Here is a 23,935-nt window from a genome sequence, read left to right as displayed (position 1 = left end):
GACGTGGTGCCCTCAGGTCCCCCTGTCCCCACCCATCCCATAACGCCATCATGCAGCAGATGCAGTGGTCATTTCTTCACGTTCTAATCTGGCTCTACATCTGATCAAGCAAGTGAGAATGGCTGGGGGTTTTTTTCCCACTTAAAAGAAAATTTTAAAGTTTGAGATATAAGCTACATCCAGGAAAACGTACATATTTTCAGTGTATAGTAAACGTATAAGGCTTGTGGCGACAAACATTTCCAAATCCCTTGGATAAAGTAGGAGTGGGATTTACTGAGTTACAGGATAGCTATGTGTTTAATTTTTAGGAATTTTCTAAGCCTTATCAAAAGCAGCTGTGTCGTTTTACAGACCAGCAGTGTGTGAGGGCTCTGGGTACACCGCACACTTTCACACACTGGGGCGTCGGTCACTGCCGCCTCAGCCGTGCTGATGTGCATGTGGTGGCATCTCCTCGGGGTAATTAATTTGTATTTCCCTGATGACTGATGTTGAGCATGTACTTATTTGTATCTGATGACATTTCTATCCATTTTTAAATTGGGTTATCTGTCTCCTTATTCCTGAGTTATAAAAGATCTCTATATATGCTGTGTAGAAGTCCTTTGTCAGATGTGTCTATACTGCAAATCCCTTCTCTCTGCCCTGGCTTGTCTCTTGCTTATCCACTTTCCTAACTATGACTTCTGAGGAGTAGATGGTTTAATTTCAAGAAAGTCCAGTTTATCGTTTTTCTTTTATAGTTAGTGCTTTCTATTCCTCTCTGAAAAATATTTGCTTATCGCAAGTTTACAAAAATATTTTCCGATGCTTTCTTGTAATAGCTTTATAGTTTCAGCTTTCACATCTATTATCCTTTTCTTGTTGATTTTTGTATTTGGTGTGAGGTAGAGGCAAAGGTTCTTTTTTCCCCACGTGTATATACAATTGTTCCAGCACCATGTGTTGAAAATACTTTCCTTTCTCCCTTTAAATTGTTTTGGTGCCCTGTTGAAAATTACTTGACCTTATTATTGTGGGTGCGTTTCTGGACTCTATACTGTCCCAATGATCTATTTGTCTATCCTTATGCCAATAACAGTCTTTCTTGATTACTGCAGTAAATCTTGAAGTCAGGTACCATAATAGTCCAACTCAGTCCTTTTTCAAGATGGGTTAGGCTGTTCCAAGTTCATCGTGTTTCCTTATAAGTTTTAGAATCAGTTTGTCAATTAATACCAAAAAGAAAGAAGGAAAGAAAGAAAGAAAGGAGAAAGAAAGAAAGACAGGAAGAAAGAAATCCTGCTAAGACTTTCATTGGGATTCCGCTGATTCCGTAGATCAATTTAGAAGGAATTTTGGAAGACATTTTGACAATATTGGATCATCTAGCCCATGAATGTGCTATACCTCCCCACTTATCTCTGTCTTCTTAAGGTCCTCTTGGCAATGATCTATTATTTGTTTATTTGTCATCTTTTGTTCAGTTTATTTTTAAGTATTTCATGTTTTTGAATATTAGTGTTAATAGTTTTCTTTCTAACATTTATTTTCCATTTGTTCATTGCTAGTATACAGAAGTACAATTCATTTTTGTTGATTGAGACATTGCCAAATTCACATATTCTAGTAGTTTTTGATAGATTTTCTATGTACACAATCATGTCATCTACAAATAATGACAGTTTAGTCTTACTGTGCACTCTGTTTGCTTTTGACTTATTTTTTCTTGCATTATTGAACTGCCTGGCGCCTCCCGTAGAATGTTGAATAGAAATAGTAAGAGCAGATTTTAAGAGGAAAGCACTTAATCTTTCACTGTTAGCTCTAGGTTTTCCATAGACACGCCTTCATTAGACTGAAGAAGTTCTCTTCTACTTCTGGTTTGCTGAGGTTTTTTTTAATGATGGTGTTGCCTTCTGTAAAATGCTTTTTGTGCATCTAATGAAATGATCATATGATTTTTCTCCTTTATTCTGTTAATGTGGTGATTTACATTTATTGATTTTTTTGTGTTATATTAACTCTGCACCCATGGGATAAATCCTACTTGGTCATGAGTTATTCCTTTTTTATATAGGGCTGTATTCAATTTAGGAATATTTTTAGGGTTTTCAGTAACATGGGTTTTGAATATGACTGCCTCGGTTTAAGATGCAGCCAAGTTGAGAAATTCTTTTTAAACTCCTTTGGTTTCTGTTGATGAGCTAATTTGAACATTGTTTACATTAATTGAACATAAATATTTTATTTATATTTACTTGTGCATGAAATATAGTTTAAAATGTATATCTGTGTTTTTGATTATCAGTAACAACTGAGATATTTGTTGGAGTGCCAACGTTTTCTTCTCACTGAAATAGAAGAGGTTTTAATTTTTGCTTGTAACTTTCTTTTTCCTTAGTATTACTATTCAATAAAAGACATTTCTGTTGGAGGAATGTGTATTTGTTATGGCCATGCTAGTAGCTGCCCATGGGATGAAACTATAAAGGTGAGTTGTAGTATTTCACATTTTACTAAAAATTCAAAATAGCAGTTGTAGCTATAATGTTTGCATTGCACTTTTTGCACTTGCATTCAAGGCATGTGTTGAAAGTTATAAAATCAAGCCACAAAAAAAGATTTTCAGATAATTTAACTAGTTTAATCTTTTTAAACAATTTAATTTTGTGTTGGTTGGAGAATATGTTTCTAATTAAATTCTTTCCATAAATATTTTTTTTGGAGGGGGGGTAAAAAAAAAAGTAACGTAAAATTAAACCATTTTAATCGTTTTAAAGTGTGCAATTCAGTGGCCTTTTGAATTTTGAAGCTCTTCTCTATAAGATAGTCAAGTGAAAATCACGTGCAGTTAGAAATTATGTTTATACTTTTTAAAAGAAGGATTCCCCTCCTTCTGACTTCTCCTCTTTCTTTTTTTGTGGTGCTAAATCAAGGTAAAATAAAGTTTCCCTGTTTTAGCATAGTATTAAGTGAAGAAGATAGCATCCTCTTTTCTTCCTTTAAAAACTTACATGAAGTTACTTCTTATTTTTTCCCAATCTTCGTAATAATTTAACTCCTGAATAGGATTTTTATTTTTTAAAATTTTTGTTTATTTATTTTTGGCTGCGTTGGGTCTTCATTGCTGCACACGGGCTTTCTCTAGTTGCAGTGAGCAGGGGCTACTGTTCGTTGCGGTGCGCGGGCTTCTCATTGCGGTGGCTTCTCTTGTTGCGGAGCCTAGGCTCTAGGCACACGGGCTTCAGTAGTTGGGGCACGTGGGCTCAGTAGTTGTGGCTTGTGGTCTCAGTAGTTGTGGCTCATGGGCTCTAGAGCACAGGCTCAGTAGTTGTGGCGCACGGGCTTAGTTGCTCCGTGGCATGTGGGATCTTCCCGGACCAGGGATCGAACCTGTGTCGCCTGCATTGGCAGGCGGATTCTTAACCACTGTACCACCAGGGAAGCCTAGGATTTTTATTATTGCTGAAAAACAGAGATGAATATCAAGAAAGTTACTAGTAGGAGCTTCCAAACCTTTCAAGTCAATGTGTCTCTTTTGAAAAGCTTTTTTTGTTAAGCCATATATTAGTTTTAGTTTATGCCTTCTCACTTCTGTTTTTAACCAGGTCATATGTTTATTTTTTTTCTCTAAAAATTAAGTGCCGGTTTGCTTGATTGTAAACTCTTGCTGTGTATTTGACTATGATGGATTCTTCCTAAATAAAATTAAGAAAAACATACAGGTAAATTTTCAGATGCAATTTTATATTCCTTACTGTCTAGAAATTCCAGTGTCAGTGTGAACATAACACGTGTGGTGACAGCTGCAATCGGTGCTGTCCTGGGTACCATCAGCAGCCCTGGAGGCCCGGCACTGTTTCTTCTGGTAACACGTGTGAAGGTAAGGTCACTGAGAATTGCAAGGATGTAAAGTTTTCCCCCTTCATATGCTTCAGTTTATGGTGACTTGACATTTGTAATTAGTAAATAACTGGTTTTCTTAGATATTCAAGTAGTTCACAAAGAGGCAGACTACCTTAATAAAATTTAAAGGATTGAGACCCGAATGCATTGATTATCAATTTGCTATTTCTCTAAGATTCCGCTTCCCATATATTAATTTATTCTTTATAAATTTGGATTTAAATTTTAAATAGGCAGTATATTCACAAGGTTCCAATATCTACAGTATATAAAAGTATATTTATATATTTCTGTCTCCATCCTTCCTACTTTTTATGATTTCCTGGTAGGTTCTTCCTGAAATGTTTATGCAAGTAAAGCGTAAGTTAATATATTCCTACACGTCACACTGTTCGTAGACAGGACATGATGTGCTATGCGTGTCATTCTATGCATTACTTTTATATTTAACAATATATCTTAAATAAAATATCTCCATATTAACACTATGAAATGCTGTTTTAAAAACAGTTGCATTGAACTCCATTATATGGATGTTATATAATCAAAACAGCTACCTACCCGTGGTATTTTGCTTGTTACAAGTCCTTTGTTAACACAAGCAATGGTGCAGTGATTCACCTTTGTCATTGACAAGTGAGCAAGTGCTTCTGCAGGATATGATCCCAGAAGACAGGTTGATGAATCAAGTGGATATGCATACGTATAATTCGGATAGCTACTCCCCAACGCCTCTGAAAGATTGTTACTAAAATGACTTCTATAATTTTAATTTAATTTATAGTCATCAAAATTTACTAAAGGAGGGAAGGCTTTTCTTTATCTAGGACACGGTATCTGTATTAATTGAGATGTTAAAATATTCTCCTAGAATGCAATTGCCACAATAAAGCCAAAGACTGTTACTATGATGAAAATGTGGCGAATCAGAAGAGAAGTCTGAATACTGCCGGACAGTTCAGAGGAGGAGGGGTTTGCATCGATTGCCTGCAGAAAACCATGGGCATCAACTGTGAAACCTGCGTGGATGGGTATTACAGACCACACAGGGTAAGAGCGCCTCAACTGTTGCCCAGCTTCGCGGTAGAAAAGACATTCAGGCCGCCACGCATCAGTCTCAGTATTGAAGACATTTCCTTTTGCAACATTTCATCTGTATTCTTATAATATGCTGGTAGTGTTCTTCAGATATCAATTTCCTGCTCTGTCCGTCCTGTTTTCTTGCTCAGAGTAGGATGTTCACCACTGTTACTTAACTTGAACTGTGGGTCAACTGGCTACATCATCTCAGAGTTTTGTGATACTAAGTGTCCATGTGGAGAGTCAGCCAATAACTAAAGCAACTGTATCTTGCCCGTAGGAAGTGCTCACTCCTCAGTTGACACCATATGTAGCTGTCACGGGAATCCCACGGTGGCTAAGTCATAGGAGAGGCTTCTACATGTCTCCAAGAGACGGCAGAGTGAGGGGAAGGGTAGCAGTGATAATGAAGAAGGATGACACTTTACTAGTGACGCCAGCTGCTGTCACTGTCAAAAAGATGTTTGCACGTTTTTTCTGGCTTGACCTGCACCCCCTGGGTACACAGAATCATTGTGATAGTCACATCTTGGATAAAAAGTCAATACCTTGTCATTGGTATTACTCTCAATGTTAATACTAATATTGCTGTTATTTCTAGCGAGATAATCTAGGGCAACCTCTGCCTTTCAGGTGTCTCCTTATGAGGACAACCCTTGTCATCCCTGTGACTGTGACCCTCTGGGGTCCCTCAGTTCTGTCTGTATTAAGAATGACCTTCATTCTGACTTACACAGAGGTGAGTACTTGATTCATTTTTGTGCTTGTAATTGATTTGTGTGTGTGTGTGTGTGTGTGTAAGATTTGTACCTAGTGAGACTGTTACCATTGTGTAATAATTTGGTGGTATGATTCTCTATTGATTCTTTCGCTCACCAAATATTTACTAAGCACGTACTAGGTGTCAGGCAGTTTTCTAGGACCTAGGAACATATATATCCTCAAACAAGATGACCAAGGTCCCTGCTCACAAGCAGACACTAAACGAACAAGTACATAAATAATATAAAGCCAGGTAGGAATCAGTGCCCTGGGCATAAAGCAAAATTAGGAATCGTGATGGGAGGGAGGTAGAGGGTGGAGATGGCAATGTTGGGGCGATGAAATGACATTTGAGAGGTTAGTTAGCATTTGACGAAAGAAGAAATAAGACTCGGTTTCAAGTCATACGTGGGACAGTAAATAGCAATCACTCTATTTAGCGCTCAGAAGACATGCAGAGCCTTTAGCATACATCCTCCCACAAAGCAAGCAAATCCCCCAGTTAACTTTGTAAATGTCAGTGTTCTTTCCATTTCAAAAACTGGCAAATGGACTTGCAAATACCAGAGTCTCCGGAAGAGGTTGCATCTGTCCAGAGACCCCTGTGACCCCCTCCAGTGCTCCGCCACTAGCAGTGAAAATGGATATTGATCAGCAGTGAAAATGGATATTGATCAGCGGGGAGGGATGTGCCTCTGCGGGCCCTGCTGACAGGGGGGAGGGTAAATTGCAGCAGAGAGTTGATTCTTACCCGCCACTCGTGATGAGATGCTGATGATGATGACAGTCACCCTTGATTGGGTTCACTTTAGAATATATATCATTTCAACTTTAAAGCATAGCAAATAAAAATTATTTTACCCAATTTATAGGCAAGGAAACTGTAGCTCAGAGTACGTAAGAAACTTGGCCAAGAGTACACAGCTTTCAAAGCTGGCATTAGAAGCAAAGACAGTGCTTATTGCCTTCCACCACTGGCTTCTGTGCTTTAAAAAAAAAAAAAAAGCTTGATTTTGTGATATGATTGACTGCCGTACGGTACACCCATTTAAAGTGTACAATTCGTTGTGTTTCGGCATATTCATGGGTGCAGCCATCACCACAGTCCAATATTGGTACATTTTCACCTCCCCATAAAGAAACCCCTTACCCATTGGCAGTTGTTGCCTATTTTCCTCCATCCCTTTGCCCCAACTCCAAGCTCTAGGAAACCACTGATCTAATTTTTCTCTAGAGATTTGCTTATTCTGGCCATTTCATATAAATAGAACCATACAATATGTGGTCTTTAGTGACTGGCTTCTTTCACTGAGCATGATGTTTTCAAGGTTCATCCGTGTAGCACGTGTCAGTACTTCAGTCCTTTTGATTGCCGAATAATACTCCATTCTATGCATATTTAACTTATCCACTCATCAGCTGATGAATATTTGGGTTGTTTTGACTTTCTGTCTATTGTGAATAATGCTGCTACAAACATTTATGTACAAGTTTTTGGGAGGATGTATGTTTCCATTTTTCTTGGCTAAATACTTAGGTATGGCATTGCTGGATCTTATGGTAACACTATGCTTAGCATTTTGAAGAAGTACTAAATGGTTTTCCAAAGCTTCTGCACCATTTTACATTCCCACCAGCCTCTGTGCTTTCCATCTCTCTTTTCTTTCTTTAAACCAGGAGTTGTCAAACTATGGTCTATGGGCCATATCTGGCACCACTGATTTTTATAAATAAAGTTTTATTGGAACAGAGCTATACCCATCTGTTTATGTATTATCTGTGGCTGCTCTCAAGCAATACGGGCAAAGTTGAGTAGTTGCAACAGACACTCTGGCCGGAAAGCCTAAAGTATTTACTCGCTGGCCCTTTACAGAAATAGTTGGCCAACCCCTGCTTTAAACCTCTTTTACCTTCCTGTTGGGTCATTTTGCCATTTTTCTTCGCAGGGAAGTGGCCGGGTCAGTGTCCGTGCAAGGAAGGTTACGCGGGAGAAAAATGTGATCGCTGCCAGTTTGGTTATAAGGGTTACCCTGCGTGTGTGCCCTGTGACTGTAACCCAGCCGGCAGCCTGAATGAGGAACCCTGCTCCGAGGCTTGTCTCTGTAAGGTATGTGTGGAGGTTAAAGCTGCCCCCGAGTTTCCTTTGAGGTTTCCTGAAAATGGGATGCATTTCATTGGCTCAGATGATCAGGTCCTGAGCAAAGCATTGAGGTGTAAGTGGAACTATCCCTTCCCCCAAGCCTTCCTGAGAAGCATGACATTATGTCACGGCGAACTGGCCACAGAATATGTCCTTGGACTTAGATGGGCACCTGATTTTCTTTTTTGGTGCCTTCTGGGCGATGGCCAGAGACTCCAGAAGTATTTCTGTGACTTCCTGGTTGAAACCAAATACTGCTTTTCTTAGGCCTTGGCCTAATGCCTCTTCTATGACATCCTTTTTAAGCTTTATGTTTAGAGGAGAACCAAGTAAACACTACATTTCTAAGAACATTAATTAAAGGCAGATAGATTATTTTGGACTTCTCTTAAAAAGGAATTGAACAATGATAAGAAATGCATGAATCTGGTGCCAGGGAGGCGTTTTTTGGCTATCTGACACTAGTAACCATCTCCCCCGTAATTCAGCAGACTTCCGGCTGTGTCTTGTGCTTCTTCCCATGTAAGCAGAGTCTTAGGCACGTTACATATGATGGAAAATTATCTTGAGCATTTATTAACAAGACAATTACATAGTCCTCTTCGGATTTTAAAATGCTTGAAAGATCAGCAAACATAGAAGGTTTAAAACAAAACAACACGAAAAAGCCATTTAAATATAAGGACCAAGCTCTAAGATCCCTAGCCTCAGTCTTGACTACAAAATCAAATGATAAATATTTCAGGCTATCTGGAAATCGTGGCATCCTGAGGCTTCGCATTGACTTTGAGTGTCTTTCTGTTTACCTGTGTCTCTGGATGGCCAGACATCTTTCTTGCTAATGTCATGTTAATGTCATTTTAGTCTGTCTACCTGTTGGTTTCAAAAGCTAATTTTTTACTCCAATTTGCAGGAGAATGTTGAGGGGAAACATTGTGATCGATGCAAACCGGGATTCTATAACTTGGAGGAAAGGAACCCCCAGGGCTGCTCGGAATGCTTCTGCTTTGGTGTCTCTGACGTTTGCGACAGCCTCTCCTGGCCCATCAGTCAGGTGGGGGCATCTTTTGAGAGCCAGGAGCTGTGTTAGAAAGTGATGAGGCTGGCTCTTCTGTAACACCGCTCTCATCCTTTGGACCGACGTCGGCGTGGATCAAAGGCTGCCCACTTACCAAAGTGTCACTAAAATTCCTAGATCATGTGTGTGTTCCCTCATACATTCTCCTATGGGAGCAATAGGATGCTGCGGCATTGCAGAATGCGTCGTGTGTAAGTTTCCTCTGTGGGGAAATGCGTGGAGCTGTGGGGTCAGATCTTACCCCACCAGCCCCACCCCGGTCTCAGGCCGGGAAGCACAGCAGGACCTGGGGACACGCAGAATTTTCTAGCTCGAAGAAGCAGGCGAGGTGGGAACGCAGCAGGTGGCACAGTTTATGAGGAGAGGCAGGGCACTCCATTTGTTTGGGGAATCGAGAATTCGGGGGGAACGAGTTCAGGGTGGGTGCTGAGTGGGTTCTAGGGAGGACAGAGTGATGGCTGGAGGTTAGGGCTGTTCCCTGACCCTCCCTCCTCCCCTCCCTCCTCCCTCCTTACCAGCGTCTGGGGAGGGGGGATTCGGATCAGTACTTGAGAATGGGGTGCGTTCCTGTGGGTGATCTCCTGTCATCTCTCCGTAGGTGACAAATTGGGAGGATAGGATCTGGAGGTTGTTTTATACAGTTTTTGGCATTTGGCTAAGAAGCAGGGGCAACAACGAAGTCAGAGTTAGCCAGAGACACTGTGTTCAATGCGTTTATTGAGTTCTTTGCTGTTTTTTAATCTGAGATACATACCCGTGGCCTTTACAGTTTTGCTCATTATTTGCTTCTAATTGACCTGGGTTTGGGGGACGTGTGACTCGTTCTCAGGTTTTCCGGGTCCTTTGACGAGTGCAAGGGCCACCGTGTGTTAGCTCCGTCCTCGCCAAGCTTTCTGGGTCTGTCCCTTCACGGTGAAGATACTAACGCTGGGCTGGGTGAAACCTAAGGTGACTTCGATTTCACGTTCTAAAATTCTTGGATCTTTTTTAAGGTGAAAGATATGTCCGGCTGGCTGGTCACCGACTTGGTCAGTTCCAACCAGCTCCGGTCCCAGCAGGACGCGCTGGGCGGGCGTCACCAGATCAGCATCAACAGCTCGGCAGTGGTGCAGAGGCTGACCTCCCAGTATTACTGGTCGGCCCCGGAAGCCTACCTGGGAAACAAGGTACTTCCAGGGCCGGCGTCTGGGTAGAGATCTCAGAGCACATTAAGGAAGAGCTTGTGTTGGCTTTTCAAGTACTGTCGTTGGTCTCTTTTGAGTTTAGCAGAATATCACACAGCGTTTACTGACACCTGACTCACATGGTTTTTTTATCCTTGTTTGACTTGACTGCATCTTTAAAATACGAACCTGTGTCCTTCTTGGCCCCATCAAAGGTGGTCTGTTGTATGAAATCTTGTCCCCTCTCCCCGACAGACCTTCTGTTTTGCTCTGGGTTCCTGGGTCACCTGGGCCTTTGTGAAGGTCCCTCGCATCCCTGCCCTGTGGAGCCAGACGTGTACCTGTCTTACCTGGCGTATAGAACACCCCTGGGAAGGGTGTGCAGGAACCCTTGCACTGCCCCCTGCTTCTTTATCATGATTGTTGCTCACGTGAAGTTCATGTTTAAGAACAGATGGAATCCTTTCCAAGAAAACGCTCAAAGGTGATTCCACAAAGTGGGAAGTTGGTGCCTACGATTTAACCTCTCCCTTCAATGACATGCATGGTCCTGTCCCTCCTCACCAATAGGCAGCTTCCCTCCAGACTCTGATCGATCTGAAAATATATTCAGTGGAATCTCTCTCAATACCTACAGCTCCCTGCTCACCTTAACCAGGCCTTTGGTTTGTTTGAAGTCATGGTATATGTAGTGTAGGTCTCGTACCGTGGTACATTTCCAGTTAATTTGATGGTTATATTTTAATTTTATAGCTGTTTTGTGTATGTTTAAGTAGTGTTTATTTTTGAAAATGATTACTTTTCCCATCAAATTAGAATCGTAGAAGACATTTTCTATTTAGAATGGGATCTTATCACCAAAATTCAATGGTTTTGTTTTGTTTTGCTTTCGTGTCTGGAGAGCACCTCTCCAATTTTATGGTGCAAAGATTGGATTCTGAACGTTGTACCATAGCTGGCAGAAAGAAAATCTCTCTTTTACGTTAAAGGATGTCAGATCAGGAAGGAAATCCTTAGTCCTTCCTTTAGCTGGTCATGCGTGTTGCTCTTGCCCTCCTCTAAGCAGGGCGGTGGTCCTGGGTCACACTCCCCGCCCCCTAAAGTCCTGAAGTGAAATAAAGGTCTATCGTGGGACTAGCACAAGTTCAGAGTAATTTACCTCGGGGTCTCTAGGAAGGAGTACGTTTTTTGCTGTGCATTTAGACAATATCCTACATTTCGTGGTATCAATTAAACAGAATATTCGTATAACGTGCTTCCTATCCACTGCCTTTAATGTGAAATCCTTACGTATTGTGGCCTCTGGGACGCCTTGCACCCTAGTTGTTGCCAGGTGGATCCTAGTGACCGTGTCCTCTTACCAAGAGCTATGATCCTTCCCCTCGGCGCTCATTGTCACTTAAACATTCCAGCTGACGGCGTTTGGTGGATTCCTGAAGTACGCGGTGTCTTACGAGGTCCCAGTGGAGACAGCGGATGGTGACCCCATGTCTCACGCCGACGTCATCATTAAGGTAATTGCTTTCGCATCGCTTTGCTAGAGCCGAGGGCTTCGTGGGGCAGCAGTTTTATGACTGAAGGTGGCTAAGCGAGGCCGTAGTGGCAGGAGCTCAGGGCCAGGTGGCCATTCAGCGGTGCCTTGCCTGTCTGGACTCCGCTGAGACTGGGAATTTCCAGAATTGCCTCAGGGCAGCACCTGTAGCTCTTGGCTTGCTCCTGTAGCTGACCTGTCTATTCACAATTTAGAGGGAGAGGAGTTTTTCCTCGATGTTGGGACTTCCTTTTCGGCCCTTTGGGTCCCTCCTCCCCTCCTGTAGCGTCCTCCCCACGTGAATGACTAGGCAGCAGTGCCTGGCTGTGTGGGGACCGGAGATGCATTGTCATTTTTGTCCTCCACCTCTGTCCCTGTTCCTGCATCCTCACTCCCATCACAAAAAGACCCAGCAAGGCCTTGGCCTTTGCTGTACCCCTGAAACACTGTAAATCAACTATGCTTCAATTAAAAAAAGATTAGAGGTGTCAGATTGGTTGCTTTGAGGGAAACTGTGGGCTAGTGCATGACTTTGTCTCTTTTCTGAGATCCCAGCACAGGCACAGTCTTTAGACTTATCCGAATCCCTCTGAGAGGAAGATAGTGATATGTTTTCTCTGGTCGTTCTGGACCAAGGGCTATGGACATCATTACATGTTTGCCAAAAACCTGCACACAGATGAAAAGCCACGTGACTGAATACAAAATCTGCTTTCAGTATTTGATCATGAAATTGAATTATGAATATATTTCCTCTTGTTTTTAAATGTTAGGGGAATGGGCTCACTTTAAGCACCCAGGCAGAGGGCCTGTTATTGCAGCCCTATGAAGAGCACTTGAACGTGGTTAGACTTGTGCCTGAGTACTTCCGAGATTTTCACAGCAGGAGGGAGGTAGATCGCGACCAGCTGATGACCGTGCTTGCCAACGTGACACATCTCTTGATCAGAGCCAACTACAATTCTGCAAAGATGGCTCTGTACAGGTGTGTACTGAAAAGGAGGGAAAACATAGGTGATCTTGTCCTTATTATCATATATTTTAAGCTGGATATACTTTACTTGATTATTTTAAGGACACAGCTAACGGAACTGTCTTGGAATTATTTTTTATCACTGTAATTTTATCGAAGGCATAAGAATTGTTGTCCATGACAAATGTATCTAGTAGGAGATAGACTTGGCGTTGGGATCAGAAACCTTCAGGGTGGATTTTTGAGAAACGCCCCATGAGGTGACGGTTGTTAACTGTGTTGCATCTGGTTTTCACCCTCCTGATGTTAATAGTCTTAGGTTTTCACAGACTGTTTAAGCTCATGAGTCCATCCTTAGTCGTTTTGTTACTTTGAGAAGGTCAGTTTCTGGCAATGCCAGGCTAAGCATACATGTTGGATGCAGCTAAAGCAAACAGAGAACTGCACATTCAGGACCATCTCTCTGCCCTAGAGAGAGTTCAACTGCATGGGTTCGTTCTTCTGGAGTTCATTCTTCGGAACGGGCTTCTCAGAGCCTTCCCACGGCTGTGTATGGACCGCAGCTCGTCTTGTGCCAAATGTCCAAGGCATTTCCAGGGACTAATGACAGCTCCCAGAAAGCGTACTGTTGTGAAAATCTTTACTTGCTTACAAAAATCACGTCACCATTTTGTTTGAATTAAATCTGTCTTAGGAATTCGTCTTCTGTGAGGTGTTAGATGCCGTATGCGAGTGTGTAAGTCCTGTAACGGCCCTGCCTGTTTGTCTGTTGGCAGGTTGGATTCTGTCTCTCTGGACACAGCCAGCCCTAACGTTATAGACCTGTCCCTGGCCACGGAGGTGGAGCACTGCGAGTGTCCCCAGGGCTACGCGGGCATCTCTTGTGAGGTAACACTCCTCCCCCTTCCTGTCTTCTTCCTTTTGTTCTTCCTGCGGGGTTGGGGGAAAAGCGCATTAAAGGTGATGTCGTGACGCGTGTTTGAATTTTAACTTTGGAAACCCAGTGTTTCTAAACATCAGACTTTTGGAGGCTATTGGAACATTGGAAACACATTGTTTAAGGAAATCTAATTCCTCTGGGGCATCTGGGAATACCCTAAGTAAGTGTCACTGTCCTGCTTAGTCAACAGGAAAGTTGAAGCACCCATGCCATATTTTACATTTCTAAGGAGGATTGAATTTGACTGTATTTGAACATTTACCAATTACCAACCTGCGACCCCGGAAAGCTTTAGACAAGCCAGGCCTCTTTGGAGACCTTTGATGGCCCCAGGCTATGTTACTTAGGTGGGCTCTACCTCACATATACAGTATATGAAACTATACTTGCAGTCATGGATGAAAGTAATCTGTCGCTTAAAATTTTTGAAATATTTTTTGAAATTATTTGGACATACATATTGATAGTAACTCTCTCTTACTGAGAACTTTCTACGTATTTGGCACTATTCTGAGCCCTTTCCATATGTTACCTTATTTAATCCTTACAACAATCCTATCAGGTAGGCCCTTCATATACTTTCTGTTCCGTAGATTAGGAAACGGAGACACAGAGAGGTTAAGTAACTTGACCAAGGTCACACAGCTAGGAAGTGGTCTTTGAACTTCATCCCTGCTAATTGCCATGAGGTCCTGCCTCTCACGAGCCCATGACTGACTGTGATTGTGAACATTTGTCATTGGCTGTGATTTCTTGGCAAGCATTTTTACAGAGTGAGAACATTTAACCTATAATATGTTTCTCTCTTTATTAGCTTTGCAGTTAATAAAGTTGGCCTAAAGCTTCGTGGTGTACATATTTAATTAAATATTTTTATTTCTATTTTAAATATTTTGCAATATTTTTTTGGCCACAGGGTCAGGACCAATGAACTTTTTTTTTTTTTTTAATTTATTTATTTATTTATTTTTGGCCGTGTTGGGTCTTCGTTTCTGTGCGAGGGCTTTCTCTAGTTGCGGCAAGCGGGGGCCACTCTTCATCGCGGTGCGTGGGCCTCTCACTATCGCGGCCTCTCTTGTTGCGGAGCACAGGCTCCAGGCGCGCAGGCTCAGTAATTGTGGCTCACGGGCCCAGTTGCTCCGTGGCATGTGGGATCTTCCCAGACCAGGGCTCGAACCCGTGTCCCCTGCATTGGCAGGCAGACTCTCAACCACTGCGCCACCAGGGAAGCCCTGAACTTATTTTTACATCTCATTTATTTTTAGGACCTGCAAATGTCCATAAGTCCAAATCCCTGCGGGCCTAGTGCTTAATGGATAAATGACCCTCAGACCACTTCATAGTATGTGGATGTGGGCTTAGGGGGGCGACAGGTAGAGCAGGGACAACCGTGGAAGTGGGAGCCCCGCCAGCTGGACCGGGAGGGGACAGCAGGGGACAGCTGCTGCTAGAGAACAAGTGGGCAGGGCTTTGTTCCCGGAAGTGCTGGTGTGCTTGGGTTGATGGCTCAAGCATCACATAGGAAGCTCAAGACTCCTTTGCAAGAGTTTGTGTTAAGCAGAAGAACTCATTCTTTTATCCAGCTCTCACTCAGAAGCTGACTTAAAGAATCAGGCAGCTATTGGTTGGGAATGGAATTTGGGGGAGCCCTGTAGCCACGACACAGAGCCCCAGGCAGCTGCCTGCTCAGTGCCTATCTGTAGACAAGTCCACTGTCCCCGGGGGAGCGTGGCCACGGAGCGGGGTCCGGGGGCAGGTGTCAGGGGACTTTCCCAAGGTCAGTGTGAATGAAGGCATTATGTATTATTACTATAATGAAATGCTCTTTAAGAATTCTTAGGAAAATAAAAAGCAAATCCACACCCCCTCCTCCCATGCCCCCAAAGGAGCGTGCCAGCCTCCAAATTAGTTTCTCCCCGGTCTGCACTCTGGACGCGTTTCTTGTCTGCTGTGGCCCCGGGCAGCCCATGGACATGGGTCTTGGAGGTGTGCACACCTGGCGTGGAATCACTGCACGGCGAGTGCCGTGGTCGTAGCTAACGCGCCGTGTTCCGGATTCCAAGTCTATCAGATAGAGAGCCGATTTCTCAGGGTCGTCACAAGGGCGACATGAAGTACAGTGTCTGGGGTGGCTCCCTGCCCCTGAACGCCCACGTTGCCTGTCCAGCGCGTAGCCAAAGGGAAGCTCACCTGCAACGTTTGCTCTCTTAAACTGATGCCGTTTGATGCAGACCTGCATTTAACACTTTGACGGCAACATTTACTAAATTTTAAGCAAAAGATGAAGTGTTGAGAGAAATAAATCCCCTTGATTGAAACACTGGTTAAAAGGATGTTACATGATTTCTAAGAATATTGCAGTGGAAAACCACTATGATGTACGCTGACTCATTGCACAGCCATTACGTTTTTGTGTGCATGTTTCTACCTTTAAAATATATAAGGAACTGGATTATGGTGATGGTTGCACAACTCAGTAAACTTGCTAAAAAAAAATCATTGAATCGTATGCTTAATATGGGTGCATTTTATGGCACGTTTGGGCAAAAAAAAAAAAGTTTCCATTCATGGAAAGTTGAGTGGTTTATGTTTCTAACGTATTGGGAAGAAGATGATTTGCGTTTTGTATAAAGTTGCCTTCACCCGGACAGTCACCCGTCCTTCTTTTGCAGTCCTGTCTCCCTGGCTATTACCGCGTGGATGGAATACTCTTTGGAGGAATCTGTCAGCCCTGTGAATGCCACGGCCATGCAGCTGAGTGTGACGTTCATGGCGTTTGCTTTGTGAGTCTGGCTGAGACCTTGATTGCACGCCCTCCTCCCACCCTGAAGCCCTCACTGTACAGAAGTGATTAAAAAAGAAGCTTCCTCCGCAGGGAATATCCCTGCCCTTGGGGACCCCAGAGGAAATCTGCAGGTTTAAGTCATAAAATGTTTCCTGCTTTTTTCCTTCTTTTTTTTGTGAAGAAAAGTTGCTTTGGTGATAGTAGAAAAGAGATGTATAATTTCACTGCAGGTTTTTTATTAGAACAATAAGTAATGATTTACTTCACAAGATTAGAAAAAAAAAAGCAATATAAAGGGAGAAAACGTCCACTGATTAAATAAAAAGGATCAGATCTTTTAAATGCAAATGCTAGTAGATTTTAACATTATATTACATAGTATATCGTAAGAGGAATAATAAAAATTTCTAATAATCTCACTCATTTGTGTAATATATAATGCTTCATAGATGTTAGCTCAGATAAACTCTGCAAACAAGTACCTCTTTCATGCAGTCGGAGTTGAGACAGGGCTTAGCAAATACGTAGTTAATCTTGAGAATGAACTTTGGGGCAGAGGCAGGGCAAGACTTGTTCTTCAACTTCAGTCAGGAATTCCTTTAGGCTCTATGCCTGGGAGCCAGGCCACACTTCTGGGTTCTAATGGATTCACTGCTCAGAGATGGCGTGAATGCGTATGGTAATCAGCTGAACCCTATTCACTGCACAGGGAAAGGATCATCATGCTTTTTCCAGAAGAGCTTGATTGAGTCACAGGGTTAGGAAAAATTCACGATCAGACCCGTGGGGAAGATATCGGCATGATGCCGCTGATTGCTTTTTCTCTCTAGAGCCTAATTTTTCTTTTTCTCTGCAAGTACAGCTTCTGTTTTGTTCTTTGTCCATGTCTTTGTTCTGTAAGTGAAGCGTCTGTAGGATGGCATGGAATGATGTTTGCACGCATACTCAGTCCCTCCAGAATAAGTTCCTCAGGTGCAACTTCCCACAAGGAAGGGAGGTCGCCGCTTTTTTTTTTTTTTTTTAATTTATTTATTTGGCTGCGTTGGGTCTTCGTTGCTGCGCGTGGGCTTTCTCTAGTTGCGGCGAGCGGTGGCTACTCTGTTGCGGTGCACGGGCCTCTCATTGTGGTGACTTCTCTCGTTGCAGAGCACGGACTCTAGGTGCTTGGGCTTCAGTAGTTGTGACGTGTGGGCTCCGTAGTTGTGGCTCATGGGCTTAGTTGCTCCACGGCACGTGGGATCTTCCCGGACCAGGGATCGAACCCGTGTCCCCTGCACTGGCAGGCGGATTCTTAACCACTGCACCACCAGGGAAGTCCCGGTCGCTGCTTTTTTGAAACCTCTCTCCCCCTGCCATTCGGGTTTGGAGGCCTCTGCCAACACTTGAGGGTGGTCAGCAGGTCGTGGTTGTACCACCTATGGCTTTAGTGACAGGCAGGCTGGAAGAAGATTTGCACATGCTTCTGTTAATAGATATTTCCAAAAATATATTCTCCTATGAAAGTGAAGATGCTAAATAGCCTTAAAGCTCTAAGTATAGAAAATAATAATAATTTTTATAGTTTAAAATTTTTTAAGGAATAATTTCAGATTTACAGAAAGGTTAGAAAAATAGGATAGGGAGTTCCCGTGTAAGCATCGCCCTGTTTCCCCGGATGCTCACCTTACACAATCTGTATGGTTATCAAAACTCAGAAATTAACATGGCACAGTCCCATCAACTAAGTGTCAGATTCCATCCAGGTTTCATCCTTTTCCTTTCCGGCATCAGACCCACCGTCCCGTACTGCATTTAGTGGCTTTGCCTCCTGCAGGCGGTGACAGGTCCTGGTTTTCAGGACTAGGGCACGTTTGAGATCTTTGGACCTTCTGTGGACTGTCCCTCAGCTGGAGTGGGTCCACTTTCTCGTGATGAGGTTGAGGTTATCCATTTTTGGTGAGAGGACCTTGAGGTGACGTGCCTCCCCAGTGTGTGCTGTCGAGGTCTGTGATGCCACTGGCTTCTTCTGGGGGATGTTAATTAGCCTGCGTCACTCGGATAAGGGGGTCTCTGCCAGGTTTTTCCACTGTAAAATTATTATTTTTCCTTTTTTAAGTAATTAAAGGAGAAAAGTAATAAAAATTTAGATTGGAATACAGGGAAATATAAAAACTTGGTAAGATCACTTATCTGTTTAATCTACTTTGCTTTTTAAATTCTATTTTAAAAAGAAACCTTTAATTCTTCCTTTTGCATAGCTGTAAATAGCCCCTGGCCTTGTATATAGTTATCTAGATTCTAGGAGTTGACTCCTTATATACATTTTATTAGAGAGAAGTTTCCAGTTGTTCTTAGTGTTCCTATTCTTTTTTTTTTTTTTAATTTTATTATTTATTTATTATTTATGGCTGTGTTGGGTCTTCGTTTCTGTGCGAGGGCTTTCTCTAGTTGTGGCGAGCGGGGGCCACTGTTCATCGCGGTGCGTGGGCCTCTCACTATCACGGCCTCTATCGTTGCGGAGCACAGGCTCCAGACGCGCAGGCTCAGTAGTTGTGGCTCACGGGCCTAGTTGCTCCGCGGCATGTGGGATCTTCCCAGACCAGGGCTTGAACCCGTGTCCCCTGCATTGGCAGGCAGATTCTCAACCACTGCGCCACCAGGGAAGCCCAGTGTTCCTATTCTTGTTTTTTTTTTAAGACTATTTTTAGAGTAGTTTTAGGTTTACAGCGAAATCGAGAAGAAGGTATAGAGATTTCCGATCTACCCCCTGCCGGCCCCCATGCTCATACGCCCCCATTATCAACATCCGCCCCCCCAGAGTCGTGCATTTTTTTACAATTAGTGACCCCACGCTGACACATCACAGCCACCCAGAGTCCATAGTTTACCTGTGTCCTTATTCTTTTCTCTGAGCTCTCTCTGCTCTTACTCCAAGGAGAAGTCAGTTTCTTTTCTTTGGAAAGACAGGGGCATAAAATGCAGTTGTGCGTGTCTTGGGCCCTCCTGGTTTTCCTTTTCCAATCAAGAGAAGATGTGTTCGCTCCCCAAGGAGATGAGCATTCCTATCCCTTCACGTTCCAGATCCACCAACAGGGATCATCACTTAAAGGGATGTTGGCGCCCGCCTGAGAAAGCATTGAAACAGACCTTCAGCAGGTTTTTCAACAGAACTACATCGTAGTTTTCCCAAAGAGAAAGAAGACCCAATCTGGCCCTTTGAGGAAAGGAAGCAAATCAGAGACATTTTGCAATTGAGCATAATCAAATAGATTTTAATGAAACTAATTATTTTGCATAATTCTTTTAGCACAACCATGTAGCTCTTTACCAAGGCCAGTTGCATTTTGAGTAGATTTGGGTTAATGATCAAAACCAAGGTCATATGAGGGATGAAAAGACAAAAGAAAAGCGCATGGGCGTCATCTGGAAGCTTTTTTTGAAACTCAAAACCGCAAACCTCCAGCATCAGAGTCAACATTTAACCCACATGATCTGTATACACGTTCAAATTTGGAAGCTCTGGTCTGGGATAACCCTAAATAAAACTGGTGAAACCGTGATATAGAGGATGGAACACAATTAAATTGAATAGATGGGAAAACTTTTATCAATCTCAGGAATGATAGAAAAGTATGTAGTTAGCAACTGGAAATATTATTTGAATAGTCAGATGAAAAATGTCCAGTAAATGTGTGTAAAATGAGTGGCTTTAAGAGAAGGGGTATAAAAGGGCATGGAAGACCCCAAGGGAGAGGAAGTGAGAGGAGAGGGCCCACAGGCGGGGCTGGGGCTGGGAGTACGGGCAGGGGAGGGCAGAGGTTGTAGGAGAGAGCTCTGGGTGGCATCAGCACAAGGTGGGGGCAATAGGGAGACCAAGTCACAGGAGAAGAAGAGCCTGGAAGGAACGGGCAGGAGAGGAGCCGCCCAGGGGCCCGTCTCCCACACACCTCCTACACCTGACGCAGGGTAATTTCACTGTCTAAAGAGGTGTTTTAAATGAAGGAAAGAAATCTTTCTTACTTATTCATGTATTTACCATTTCCGACGTTCTCCATGCCTTAGTATAAATTCAGGATTTCCTGGACTGTCTCCAGGGGGAAAGACATGCAATTGCAGGACCCATCCCGCTGTCTCCCTTCCCTCCACATCCTGCACCTCCGCCGTCCAGGGTCTGAGAGCAGCTCTTTGATGTATTGTATTCCGTTCCTACAGAGGGCAAGTCTGCTGCCAGTTACTCTGACATGGTTGGAAATGAAAGCTCTTATGCTTCCCGTTTACATAAATTAAAAATTTTTATCGGCGAACCTGGAAACTGGCAACCCCTCCTCATATTACGAGTTTGGTCACTTGCTTTAGCATTTTGCCTTTTTTCTTCACTTGGACTTCAAGCTGTTTGAAGGTGAATCAGAGACTCCCTGAAGGAGGCCTGAGCCGAGTCTTCTTTCCATGCGTGTGTCCTAGGCATGCCAGCACAACACCACTGGGGACCACTGCGAGCGCTGCCTTCCCGGCTTCTACGGGCTGCCTTCCCGAGGGACCCCTGGGGACTGCCAGCCGTGTGCCTGCCCGCTCTCCACGGCCTCCAACAAGTAAGCCCAGCTCCTCCACCCCGCCGATCCTGCCCCGCGTGGCCTGGGTCTCCGTCCAGACCTGCGCTGATATCTTCAGAGCAAGACCTGTGTGTAACGAGAGTGTTAATTTTGCCCTGGGGCAATTAATTGGGATTAGAGATGGAGGAACAGATTCTCTCTTCTTTAAAAAAACAAACAAAAAACTTTGATGTGTTGAATTATGTAAGGCAAGTTGTGTGAAGGCAAGGACATTTGCATGGCCTTTTTTCCCCTTGGTCTAACGTTGGCCATCAGTTCCTTCACACGTATATGTTGTGTGCCTACCACTGGGCTAAGAGGCAGAGGAGATGCAGAGATGAATAAAACATGTTCCTGGGCTTCAGGAGTATTTGAGCTAATGGCCAAAATATGTAAATACGAGGCTCATTGAGAATGGGCTGAATTCATTTAGTTAATTCAACAAATCTTTACTGAGCGCCTGGTATATGCTGGGCATCATGGTAGGTGTCCTGGGTATCGAACTGTTCCTCCGTGGCTGCCGACGCCGTGGAATCCACAGTGCGGTCACGAGGGCAGAGGAGGTGGGTCCACTGTGCGGAGGGAAGCTGTGCGGGCGACTCCCTGTGGAAGCTCTCCATCTGAGACTTGAAGAATGAGAGGGAGTGTGAAGGCAGCGGAGGAGAAGGGCCTGCTAGGCGGGAAGAAGTGGTGCCGAGGTCCGGCAGCGTGAGAAGCGGGTCGGTTTGGGGAGCTGCAGGTGGTCCCGGGGCACAGAGCACGAGGGGAGGCGGAGGACAGTGCCAGTCAAGGCCTCGACCAACATGCTGGGGCTTGTGTGCCCCCAGGCCAGCGGGTTAAAAGCCTCTCTCACTGTTTACCCTTCAGAGCTCTCCCCCCATCCACACCTAGAGGATTCTCCCACGGGGATTTTTATTTGGAACTCTCCAGTGTACAAAAGAGCAATCAGGGCTGCTCTGATGAAATCGTGGGGGCCTCGCTATGGCCCCCAGGCCTCCCTTCGCGGTCCTCCCAAGACCCGGGAATGGAGTGTGAAGGGACCTCGGCCTGCATGGGGGCCTCGGGGGATGCTGGTGACACTCACTGAAGTGCGGAGCCCCTTGGCTCTGTCCTGTAAGCGGGCTCACCCTTGGCCAGTGTGGGCAGCTCTAAGGCAGGCAGCCCGGTCCTGGGAACTCGAGGAGAGGAACTCTGCCGGAGGGGACCGCTGAGCTGGGCGTTGGGGGTGAGCCAGTGAACCCGGGCAGACGGGGAGAAGCGCAGTCGGGCCGAGGGTCGAGCAGGAGCAGGGAGTGTCCAGCGCCCACGGGTGGGCTGCGTGGCCTGGGGCCTTGGGTTCTGGGCTAAGGAGTGAGGACGCGGTGAAAATTTGTAAGGACAGGAGTGGTAGAAACTAAGCATTTTAATATTTAGGAATTCTGCACCATCCATTGGAGAACCACATTCATTTCTACTGCTTTGTCAGTTTCAGCCCCACCTGCCACCTCAACGATGGAGATGAAGTGTTCTGTGACCAGTGCGCCCCGGGATACGCGGGGGATTGGTGCGAGAGGTACTCTGCTTCGCTTGACCGGTTTCCAAAAATTTTTTTGACTATAAATTCTACGTGTTTATTTTTAAATGTGTGGTTAAGTGTGGCTTTAGAGCTTTTGGTATGTCATTACTATTCCATCGGATCATAGAGAAAAACCAGTCGATCGTTTAAAAAATTAATGTTGGAAGTCCCTGGGGATTTTTTGATCTCCTTGAGCTAATCTCAGTTTTCATCAATATCAATAGGAAACTGCCAGGAGTCAGTACTTCTATTCATACATTTGAATGTCCTGTTACTCTGGATGATTCCATAGGCAAGGGGTGGTTTGATTTAATAGTTGTCTTCTGGCGCCTGGAAGCCAGGGTTGTCTGTCCCGCATGCACGTCTCGGTGCCAAGTCTGGCTGGACTCCGTGGGAGGTGACATCGCTGAGTGGTGGGATGCGGGTCGAATTGTCTGGGGCCGGAGCATGTCCCCGGGATGTTTGGCTCCTTTTGGACGCCCTCCCCGTGCCTCACAATGAGTGACGGGAATCTGTGAATGCCTGAACTCGAGCAGCATTCCTCTCACGGTAAATCTTCGGTAAAGAGTCGGTGTGATTGATTAACTACTCAGAGAGTCCCCGGGTGGTGGGGTAATGTCTACAGTAATCGCATTTGTTTGCATCCCTCTCTCAATCTTTTATATAGATGCGCAGACGGTTACTATGGAAACCCAACAGTGCCCGGAGATTCCTGTGTCCCGTGTAACTGCAGTGGCAATGTGGACCCCTTGGAGGTCAGGAGCTGTGATTCCGTCACCGGAGAATGCCTGAGATGCATCGGGAACACCGACGGCCCCCACTGTGAGAGGTGTGCCTACGGGTTCTATGGGGACGCCGTGACTGCGAAAAACTGCCGCGGTGAGTGTGTGACCCGGCGGTCGTGTCCATTACTTAACCACCCTGTGAAGTCTCCATCCATTTACTTACTTGCATCAAAAAGTGCTCTGCCCAGGAGGTCACTTGACCCGATCTGTGCTGGGTTAGCTTGATCAGTTACTCCAAATGAAGGTCAGATGGCCTAGAAAACACGCGCCCTTCCATTTCAGGAGAAAGTGGTCCTTCACAGGGTGCTGGCACTGCTCCCAGTGACCCAGGAGGCCAAGGAAGCCTGTCCCGTTGGTCAGGGAGATGCTGCGGGCTGAGGGATGAGGCAGATGGGATTTCAGGACGTGGAATGGGAAATGGGGAGACCCTAGCCCCCAAAACTGGTGCGTCTCAGTGGTCTGCGCCCGAGTCACCAAATCCCCACGTCGCTCGGCAGGGCTCTCTGCTTAGACCCTTGAAATTACAGACCATGTAAAACCAGTTACTTAGAAAAGTAGATTTTTCAGACTCCTAGAATGACAAACTTATAGCGTTCGGGCTGATAACAGCTCTCAGATTTTTTTCACACAGTTCTTGAAAAAGGAATGAAAGGGTAAAAGTGACAATTATAAATTATTTTGATA

At 44.5% G+C, this 23,935-nt stretch overlaps 1 protein-coding gene across 1 annotated transcript in view; it reads left to right on the top strand.

Annotated features, from left to right (window-relative positions):
* LAMA1 (laminin subunit alpha 1) overlaps positions 1-23,935 on the top strand; it is a 152,606-nt gene that overhangs the window by 56,056 nt on the left and 72,615 nt on the right. The window contains exons 6-19 of the mRNA XM_082353446.1: positions 2,387-2,476; positions 3,751-3,868; positions 4,763-4,941; positions 5,605-5,710; positions 7,680-7,840; positions 8,787-8,927; positions 9,944-10,117; positions 11,527-11,628; positions 12,419-12,630; positions 13,395-13,506; positions 16,231-16,341; positions 20,784-20,911; positions 22,377-22,463; positions 23,134-23,345. Of these exons, the coding sequence (XP_082209572.1) occupies positions 2,387-2,476; positions 3,751-3,868; positions 4,763-4,941; positions 5,605-5,710; positions 7,680-7,840; positions 8,787-8,927; positions 9,944-10,117; positions 11,527-11,628; positions 12,419-12,630; positions 13,395-13,506; positions 16,231-16,341; positions 20,784-20,911; positions 22,377-22,463; positions 23,134-23,345 (1,933 nt within the window). The remainder of the gene's footprint in view (positions 1-2,386; positions 2,477-3,750; positions 3,869-4,762; positions 4,942-5,604; positions 5,711-7,679; positions 7,841-8,786; positions 8,928-9,943; positions 10,118-11,526; positions 11,629-12,418; positions 12,631-13,394; positions 13,507-16,230; positions 16,342-20,783; positions 20,912-22,376; positions 22,464-23,133; positions 23,346-23,935) is intronic.

Source organism: Balaenoptera borealis, assembly GCF_965194805.1.
Source record: "Balaenoptera borealis genome assembly, chromosome: 14".
NCBI classification, from domain to species: domain Eukaryota; kingdom Metazoa; phylum Chordata; class Mammalia; order Artiodactyla; family Balaenopteridae; genus Balaenoptera; species Balaenoptera borealis.
The sequence above is the reverse complement of the archived record's forward strand: the minus strand, read 5'-3'. Positions and strand labels throughout refer to the sequence as shown.